Raw genomic sequence first — 10,760 nt, 5'->3', positions numbered from 1 at the left:
AAGTTTAAAAGGGTGAAAGACTTAATTGTACTGCACTGTTCAAAAAACACTGTCCTTATTAAGATTATTAATCAAATAGGGCAAAGACCTAGTAAATATAATTATAGGAATTATTTATTACTGCAGGATCAAAAAATTGAGTTATTCTAAACTGTTGTACCTATCATGTTGCCAAACTTGAACTTTTTGCAAATCTACTGCTTAAAACTGCAAACCTGAGTCATTGTCAGTGTTTACATTCCAGGCCTGTACAGCACATGGCCCATAGCCAAATATCCCAGGCAGCCCAGCAATACCAAAAAAAAAAAAAAGCGGTCATAGATGTGTGACGTGCACCAACAATAGCTTCAGCAATACTTACGAAGGTGCTATGTCGAGGTGGTTGATACTGTAGCCGGATGTACAAAATCCTCCCAGTGTTGTTGATATGGTCACGAATGCAACAGCCAGCGCATAGTCGCATCCTATGAATCCGGCTGCTACTAAGAACACCGCAGGTCCAATCATTCCTTTAAGACAGAAATGTTAACGTCAATGGACTTTTAACAGGAGAAATATTAAGAGGCTCTAAGCTGTGTGCACATTTTCTATACAACTTCCACCACCACCTAGTGTACAGAATCAGTACTGCACTACATGCAACACAGCGGGCCTCTGAGGAAGAGCACATGGGTTGCAAACTTGTCGCTGCCTTAGGAAACAGTAGCCAGACCAGAAAAATCCCCCTCTATCTCCAAAGAGCATTCAGCTAGATAAAAAACCCAAAAATCAACTGATGCTGAAAGTGACTTCACAAATTAATTTTATTTATTGCTATAAAGATAGCAGAAGCCACACTGACACTTGATAGGTAAACAGTGCACTGCAAAGAAGTTATTCCCATCTAACTCTCCAGGTTTCAGAAGCCACTGACTTCTGCAGCTCATAATAAAGTAGAGCTGAAAGGGTTCACACAAATACATGTGCATATATATATATGCATATTTCTCCCTGCAGACACCTTCTAAAATGAGCTTTATTTAACATTTACAAGATCTTAAGGTCTGGTACATCTATATTGGGGCCTGCTGTACAATTTAGAGAACCTAGGCTAGCTTTAGAGACATCAGGTACTGGAAACAGCAGCTGTCACGAGGGAGCGTACCATGTTTCCCATCTGCAATCAACTTTGGTATCCCTCTCCCAGTACCTGAGTTAGCCATTTACATTATAATCTCTGAAAACATCTCCAAGCACATGCTTTTGTTGATGAAGCCAACCTTAGAGCCCTGCCAAGGGCAACAGCATGTTTCCCCCTCAAGTACATACTTGGGTGGGAGGCTCTGCAGTAAACTGGATCACCAAAATGGTGCAAGCTTAAAATATAAAAAAGGCTTGAGAATTAGTAATAAAAGAGCTGCTTTAAAGAAAGTAATTGAATCAGCAGAATTGAGAAGGCAGCAAGGGTGGGTATACATCAAGCAGGTTGCAACTTTGGTGGATCCTGTGCCTAATCTCTCTTATCACACATTTCCCCCAAACCCTTCATTTTCCCCAGATTGATACTATGGTTATGTCCCATACTTGCACCTACCTATTAGGGTAAAACACTTGCGAACACAAACAGTGGAAAAGGTCTGTTTTTCCCGTAAATAATCAGCAATTTGCCCAGAGAGAATTATACATAACCAGCAGCCAAAATAAGGTAGGGCAGATAAAAACCCATTCTGTTAAGGAGATAAAAGAAACAGTTAAAACATTGAAATGGTAATTCAAATGTGAGAAATCACTTGTACTGGAGCATCAACAGAGACTGAACAAGAGGCATCAAAACCATCCATCCACATAACTACTGTTGGTATTATCATAACAGAAACCTAGGGATCGAAAAAGCAAAGCATTTTGAAGTGTACGAACTCCCCATTGCATGACTTAATCCATAACTACCAATGCAGCCAGACCAAAAACTCAATGGTTTAAATCAGTAACTGGGTTCAGGAAAAAGAAAACTATACATGAAGGTATCTTGTGGACATCAATATGATCATGGAAGTTTCCAGAAACACCAATTTAACGTAGGACAGGCTATCAAATTAATTACTAAATAGTGGAAGCTGTAAATATTATTCAGAATTTTGAAAGCTATACGAAATATCAGGGGTTTGTACTACTATAACTCTTCAACATTACACTATCCCATATCTATCTGCTGAAACAACTGACGCTGGCTGTCATCAGAGACAACATACAGAACTAGGACTTTCACTAGATCCAGACTGGACACCCTATGATCCCAAAGGAAAGCTATTATTCAGGACCTGACATCACTTACTCTGAAGTCATCTGTTAACCAACTACCATTAGACTGAACAAGAGCTGTTTCGTGACTTCTGCATGATTTCCCATATTTTTCTGATAAAGGGAAACAAAAGGTACTACTAAGCTGCAAACGTTTAAAGCCTTGCCATACAATTACAGATAATTAATGATAACAGAGCTATAATTTGACCTAAATCTGTGGTTAAAAATTAGGCATTTGGATAGCTATTGGATAGAAATACTCTAATGTTTATACACTATTATAAAACATGTATTTGTCAAAGAAGAACCAAAAGCTTCTCTAGGAAATTAAATTTGAAATTAGACCAGAAACACACCCCCACCTGAAATCCACTTTATCAGAACTCATACATGCTGCCTATTGGGTTTAAATGTTCAGCTTTCAAAAGCAGTGAGTAAAATTTTGAAAAGTAGAAGACAGTCTCAGTCATTAGAAAAAAAAAAACAAACACCAAACACTTCTTTTGAAGTACTGTTTGAAGACACAGCATTATTTTTAACCAATCCCTTTATTACAGGATGGAAACCGGTGGACTATACAGTAGCAACTGTATAATACTTCAAACAGTAATGCAATTTCCATCTAAATGTGTAGCAACAAAGTTAGTCCAACACTATTATGCAAGCTTTTCCTTTTTTTCTTTTCCTTCATGTTCACAGTCTGTACTCTAAGTCACTCCAAAAAGAAGCAGCATATCCCAGAGACAGAGGAAACCACAGCAGAACCTGTTAGCATTTACTGCAACGGCGTTTTACAGAATATACGTAATCGAGGGCTGTGGTGGTAGCAGCAAACAATTTTCATGTATGTTTACACAGGTATTCCCTCAAGAGGCATAATAAGGAACCCAACCAGCAACTTCAGCTAGGTTTTTTTCCAGCTTGCCCTACTGCAACCTTCTCTTCTAATGCTGAGATTCCCCATGTTTTCCTCCCAAGATTGCTGGCATCACCTCTTTCTTGCATGGTGTGCAGCTTCCACTTTGCTCTAAACCAGTCTCGTGTTACACCAGGAAAAGACGATGCTGAACTTTTTTAAATTTCTGACCACCTTTTACTAGAGCTGTACCAGCTTCTCCAGGTAAAGTATACTATCACCAAAACTTTATCGTTAAAGAAAGACCAGTACAGTCAAGTAGTTGCTATTAAAAAAATAAATGCTCCTCCCCACCCCTGTAAGTTTTCCCTGCTAAATAATTTCATTGAAAAACAAAATCCTTGAAAAGTATCTTATTTGCCTTACCAAAAAAGGTATTTTACCTCTGCTGCTCATTGAGGAAATAAAGTGACAATGTGGAAAGGGATCAGACTGAAGCTTCCCCTGCTCCACTTCCCCCGCCCCCTTCCTTAAAAACTTTAAAAAAATGCCACTTGTCCAACGATTTCCTTAGTTTTATTTTTCTTTTTTAACTGGAAATGTTCTCCTTTATGAGTGAGTAAGGGAGTAGTAGGTAGTATTTCAGAAGCCATAAAACAAGTTATAAACTCTGAAGCAATTGTACAAGCCATATAACAGAGAAAAATATTTTTATACTTATTGTTGTAGATCAGAGCAGTTAAAAATGGGTAACATGCATCTTCAACCAGAAAAATGAGCTAGAAAGCTAGCATTAAGCTAAATGTCAAGTAAGTCTTGAAACAAAAGTGGAAATTACAAGGTAGGCAACTTCTTTGATGTATCCACTTAACTGTGGGTATTTGTTTTACCATTGCCCAGATATACACTCCAACATTCTTAAACGGGTTCCTTCATTCTAAACAGGAAGGAAGATATCTGCTATTACATTTCTTTAGTTCAGAAGAATCACAGAATGGTTTGGGTTGGAAGGGACCTTAAATACCATCTAGTTCCAACCCCCCTGCCATGGGCAGGGACACCCCCCACTAGACCAGGTCAAAGAAAGTGACTATATTTTTCTTTCTTACCTCCTGTGCATCAAACCGCAGGATCTCCTTCATGTACGTGGGTAAGAGCGTAAGAAGTGTGTAGAAAGTCCAATTATAAGAGAAGTGTGCCACAACAATAGCCCAGAGGGGAAGGGACTCCAGTATAGGTCTCCAGGGAACAGATTTCTGTGTAGAAAGCTAGCAAGCAGGAAGAAGATAAAAAAGGAAGAGAAAGAGCGATTAGGACATCCACATAAACATTCACTAAATACAGATTTTTGATCCTACGCAAATCTATGCTGATCATTCATTCTCAAGGGCACAAAATGAGACTCAGTCAATAAATGCAAGTCATCAGCAACGAATGAATTACTGTGTTCAGTTCTCCCAGAAGGTACACTAATGTACGTTACTGCCCTGTTGTTTACTGTTGCAAAGTAAACCGATCAGTATTATAGATCAAGGATGTTTTTCTAGACATCACAAGAGCACGATGCTAACAACAATATTTGTTGTTTCTGTTCTGTTCTTACTTAAGTAAATACAACTATACCAAAGTGCTGTACCTGATCTTTTAGAGAGGAAAGTATATACTCTTTTTCAGCATGTGAAATGCTCTTGTGAATTTCTGGCGTATCGCTAACCAACCACATCCAGAAGAAGAACCATAACACGCCAAGCGCACCTATTGTTGGAAAAAGGATGGATGAAGGGATAGAAAAATAATGTTTATTAAAATGATACTAGAGTATTTGAAGAAAACTTTTAAGTAAGTCATCCAAAAGTGTTAGGCACTCAATATAATTTCTTATGTTTTTACTTCTATCTACTTACAAACAGTAGATCCCCAAAGTGACAATGCACATTTAGAGGTAATAAACAATAAAGAGGACTAAGTAGGAAAGTGGGGGTTCTGTGGATTTTTTTTTTCTTCTTCTTCCTCTTGGAAGTGCCTCATACAGCAAGAAAGCTGCATACACATACAGATTGTATTTTTATCAGTCACATGGAACAGCCACAATGGATATGGCTCACGCAGAGGAAACAAAAATTCACATTATTTAATCACAAAAAACCCCCACTTCGTGCACATACACAGAATACCACTACATACAGCTTAACCAATGTACCAATCCTCCTTTTCTTTTTTTAAGCCAAACCCCAGAACTGTCATTTGAAAAGAGTAACTTTTGAAAAGTCAGTCCAAATCAACTGTACTTATATATAACACTAGCTTACTTCATTTTGTCTAATTCTTTGTTGTGAACCCTTTTTATTTATACAAAAACTAGAGGTGGTTTTGTTGAGAGAAGTCTAACCCTTGTCTTTTATTCAGATTCTCCCTTTCCCATGCAGAACATGAAACAGCTCAGACACGTCAGCAGGCCTATAAAAAGCATCAGTTAGATCTATGACATTCTGTTAAAAAATATTTTCTGTCATTGAGCTCCTTCCAGAACATAACTCACAGTAAACATGCTATGCCTTGCATTTTGGGCGTTCCTTCAGGGTTCCTGTGACTGCTAGAGAGATTTTCCACAGAGTTTCCATTTAAAGCCGCAGTAACTTTTCACATGTTCTTTCATTCAGAGTAGAAGTTTGTTCCTGGGATTAAAGTTATTAACTCAATTTCACACTTCAAATAAGAAATTTCAGCCTGTTGTTTCCAAGTGGTGGGAGAATTAAGGGCATTTGACTTGTACCAGCTTTTGTCCAACTCCGAGTCAGCTTTGCTCATTGGAGGCAAGGCTTACATAGCCACACAGAGGAATCTACTCAGCTTTAAATATCTCTAATTTCCCAGGAGGAATAAAATAGCAATCTACATGTCAAACGTGTTTGTTTTGGTTTTTTTTTTAATTAAAGTTTTAAAATATAACATGTTTTCAAAAATAATATGGATTTTATTTTTAATAATTCAGAAAACCCAAACACACACTTACCAAATATGTAAAACACGTAAACCCAGTTCATATAGTAGCAAATTAAACCAGATAGTGGCAGAGAGATAACAGTTCCCAGTTGTGCACCTACACAAAGTAGAAAAAACAGTAATCAGATACACCCCTTAAACTAAGTGGCATTTCACAGTTCTTTTATTTTTCTGTAAGAAATCAGGCAGAAAAGTCACCGCCACCAGAGGGCTGCCATTTCACCTTAAAGAAACACAGGCACAATAAGCTGCTTTGGTAGCTCTAAGTAAACAGAGTCACAAAACCTTAAACATCCAAAATTACTAGCAAAAAGCAGTAAGAGACAAGCATTCTTGGCACATTCATCTCCAGTAAAGTAATGGCTCTAGAACACCCAAGTCAATGCAAATTAGTCAAGTGACATTCCTGCAAAACAAGACAGAGCTGACCACAGTTAAGGACTAGGGGGAGGGATAATATTCTGACTTGATGTAATCAGTTTGGATATCTCATAACTCCTACTATCTCCACAGAAACAGGAATGCTAGAAATAAGAGCTAGAAGGCATCCATATGACCACCAGGTTCAAATCCTGTGGTCCCTGTATTCGACAGGGTGTAGGATCAGGCAAGGAGGAAGGGAAAGATGAGCAGATTCCAGGTCAGATACAAGCCAAAAGCAGGAAAGAACTATTCTTGAGTTTATAATTCAATATACATTTTGCAAAGGATGGCAGGTTTCCTGCCCAGCCCAAATCTAAACCAGAAACCCAACTCGTATTATTTCCATACTTAATAACTCTACTGGTGATAAATAGTAGACCTTGTCTCTTCACATGTTATACAGTCACTTCTCCAAGCCTAATCTCAACTCAGAAAACCTTATTACTATGTTGATACACTGCCTAGATTCCATCTTCATGGAATCAATAATTTTCATTTGAGGCAGAAAGTTTCAGCCACGAATATCAAACTGACATACTTCATGCAACATATCAATCAAAATAGAAACTGCATATAACCTCAATCATATGTTCTCTTTGAAAATCAACACGATCATGATTAAATAAGCCACAGATCACATGACTGCCAACCACAAAACTGTGGGGAAAAGGAAACACTCTGCTAAGTTCACACAAGATGCGTTATCCATCCATGACTGCTGACAATTGGCAGTTCAAGTCCACAGCCTCTTCTCACTAGTACACACCAGCATATAGTTTCACAAGACACAAAAGGACAGTTTAAAAGCTCCCATTTGTTAAATGCAATAGATGTCAATCCCAAGTCTGTGCTCTCTGCTTAACTTCTTGTGTGCTAGATCTCACATGAAGGCTTCTTCTAAAGCAGATATAATTCACTAATGTGGCAGAAAACAGATACACCACCCCATACCCCTGCCCCCCCCAAAAAAAAAGCTTTCTGCTGCATTAGGTGGGTTGAAGTGGCTCATGGAAGGGTCTGATGAGTGCCTGAAATAACACAAAGGAAGGAATGAGACACTTGGCTAGGAGGGAAGTGAGGAAATGTGAGAAAGAAAGGATTAAGGCTTCATTCCTTTTGGCACAAGTGAGTCACTAGACTGCTTAGCTGTTTGAGAAACTGTAGCCACAGTTTACATGGTATCGCCTTGGGCTTCATCAAGAAGGCAGGGCTAATAAGAAAGCTTTAACAGAATTAGTATTAACAAAAGTGAGTAAAACAAACCATTACTCCATTAAGTGAGTGCAAAATTTGTTATCCTCCAAGGCATAATATCAATTTTGACCAGTAAATTTAGAAAGGTACATTTTTCACCTGCCCCTCATTGAGCGATAGGACTGATCAATCAACCCTTAAAAGAGACGAAGGTTCAATGGAGATGGGCAAGAGCAGTGTGCCCATGAAGCTCAGAGAATAATGCAGGGTGTGACCGGCCACAGCTGTTGCAAAGAAAGCTGACTTTATCTCAGTACAAAGGGGACCAGAGGGTGGTGGCCTTTGTTTTAGATAAACAGCTATGTCAGTTGAGTGGATCAGCTGACTATATCAACAGTTGAGTTGAATCAGGTGGTGGTGTCAAGGTTTCTCCTCGAGTTCATTAAAAGCATGACTGTGTCCCCGAGTTAGCCAGACCAGCATGAGGGGAAGGAATTCGTGGTTCAGCCTACCACAAACCATAAAAACTAAACAACTAACAACAGAATTTCTAAGAGAACAACAGACTTGAGCTGCCTTCAACCCACGTACTTCTCCCCAGCGACTAGGGATTCCCAGTGACATGACGGTGAGCATGTTAGGGACCATTAATACAAATGTGTATAGCAAAATACAGCAATTGCGAACTGTTAACTTATATTGGAAGGCTGAGAGAGTTGGGCTTGTTCAGTCTGGAGAAGAGAAGGCTCCAGGGAGACCTTACTGCAGCCTTCCAGTACCTGAAGGGGCCTACAAGGAAGCTGGGGGGGGACTTTTTACAAGGGCCTGTAGTGACAGGACAAGGGGTAACGGGTTTAAATTGAAAGTAGGGAGGTTTAGATTAGATTATCAGGAAGAAATTCTTCCTGGAGCGGGTGGTGAGGCACTGCAACAGGTTTCCCAGAGAAGCTGTGGACGCCCCATCCCTGGAAGTGTTCAAGGCCAGGCTGGATGAGGCTTTGAGCAACCTGGTCTAGTGGAAGGTGTCCCTGCCCATGGCAGGGGGGGTGGAACTAGATGGTCTTTAAGGTTCCTTCCAACCCAAACCGTTCAGTGATTCTATTATTTGTACTCTGCTTTCAGTACATTTTGTATCATTCTGCTAAATCAAAAATCCTGTGTAACATCAAATATCTTCAAATAAATACATTTGATAACAGTCATTATACCTTCCACACGTAGAATATCTAAAAGAATCTGGTCAGAGAGTATTAGATTCTGACAAGAAGCTTTCCCAGCAACACCCAGGACCCTGGACATTTTCTTCCTCGAGTTCCTCCAAAAAAAACTCTAAAAAAACCCAGCCAACCAAGCACACAACTCTTTCCTGTGATTCTACCCCAGCTTTTTTGTTCCTAATACTAAATCTCCTTTATTTACTGTGAAGCTGATTATGGAAGACACTGTAACTCTTTGCACCACTTTATAGCAAAGTTGCTCTGAAGTTTATAATTCGTTGCAGATCAATACGTTTTCTCAGGCTTATAACAGCCATGAATAAATGAAGATAATGAATGTAAAGCAAGATTTAATTCAAAGTTACGCATTCCAGATTAAATGCTGATTGAAATTTATAATATAAATCCCTTTGATTTAAGTCAATCCTCCCTGTTACTGCAGTAAAAATGTATAATCCCGTTATCAGCGTGGGAATTTCTCACCTGCATATGAAATACTAAGGAGCTTGCTGCGTTCCAGCGGCGGAGCCCAGGAAGACCACATTGAATGCATAGCTGGGAAGGTGACACCCTAGAAAACAAGATTTCATCCTTTTGAAACTCGACAGCTTCAGACCTCCCTTCAACTCCGCGCGTTTCACAGCACACTTCATTAAAAAGCAGTAGTACAATCTGTTAATTTCTCGTTGAGCAAGAAACTACTTCAAAAAAAGTGTGCAAGGCATGCGAGCAAGTAGGAAGAATTAATTTATCTTGCTCTTGAATCTGTATATACTGGAAAAGCTGCAAGAATACAAACAATACTGTTCTGAGTTCCCGGTTGCTGGCAAATGGGAAGGGATGATTCTAGTTTTGCCTGAAGCATCCTTACAAATAAAATCTTCTATCTGGAAAGCTTAGGCTAAAATACAGGGCAAACCTTTTAATAATTCAGAAATTTAAAACTAAGCTACTCAAAATGAAACAATCCACATACTACTCCATCATATCAACCTGCAGGGTCTAATCACTGCAATTGATTAACAAATTATTCAGGTACGTTTTCAAGTTACATAGACAAAAGGGATTACCTCTCCCAGTCCTTCCAAGGCTCTGACAGCTATGAGGTAGCCAACTCCCAAATCTGCGGCTAAGGGAGTAAGCAAGGTGAATACAGAGGTGCCAAAGACGCCAAACCCCAGTAACAGCTTCCCTCCAATTTTACTTGCAAGATATCCTCCTGGAATCTGAGTAATGATATAGCCATGGAAAAAAGAACCAAGGATCCATCCCTGAGTATCAGCATCCCAAGAATACTTTTCCCCCTAAAAAGAGGAAAAAAAACAAGGCAGTGAGTTCAAAATAGCGGTTTCTCTGACCATATTTTTATATAACTTTGATCCAGCATTTAGTCCTTTACACCTAAATTACAAATCTTCTATGGCCTTCCTCTACACACACCTATATTGCAATCAAAGTTGTGCTGAAAGCTAATTCAGCTACTTCACAGTCTACCCAGACATATTCAGCCCAAGCATGAAAATCATCACAACGTGAAATATAAGTACCCAGGGAGTTATCCCTGTTCGAGTTCTAAGCAACTTAGGTTAGGTGACTGTGCTGGATTCAGTCAGAAGGAGTTAACTCTCTTTACCGTGGCTGCTAGGAAGCTGTTCCTGGATGCAGAGAGCAGCACTGATCAGTTCTCAGCTGGAGCTGGGGAATGCCTGCACTGAATTCAAGGTCTTTCTCCCCTTCTGATCCTGCAGCTGCATTCCCAGCTCTGCTGTCTCGCTACAGGCAGTGCT

The 10,760-nt window shown here is 39.5% G+C and overlaps 1 protein-coding gene across 1 annotated transcript; it reads right to left on the bottom strand.

Annotated features, from left to right (window-relative positions):
* Positions 1–357: 357 nt before the first annotated feature.
* Positions 358–10,277, bottom strand: SLC17A5 (solute carrier family 17 (acidic sugar transporter), member 5; the record flags this gene model as incomplete). Its single annotated transcript, XM_010152307.1, has 7 exons — positions 358–509; positions 1,574–1,706; positions 4,246–4,404; positions 4,773–4,891; positions 6,150–6,236; positions 9,457–9,544; positions 10,044–10,277. Coding segments are annotated over 7 exons (972 nt in total), but the record flags the coding sequence as incomplete, so codon positions are not given.
* Between the last annotated feature and the right edge of the window lie 483 nt (positions 10,278–10,760).

Source organism: Eurypyga helias, unplaced genomic scaffold, assembly GCF_000690775.1.
Source record: "Eurypyga helias isolate BGI_N326 unplaced genomic scaffold, ASM69077v1 scaffold10940, whole genome shotgun sequence".
Taxonomy (NCBI): domain Eukaryota; kingdom Metazoa; phylum Chordata; class Aves; order Eurypygiformes; family Eurypygidae; genus Eurypyga; species Eurypyga helias.
The sequence above is the reverse complement of the archived record's forward strand: the minus strand, read 5'-3'. Positions and strand labels throughout refer to the sequence as shown.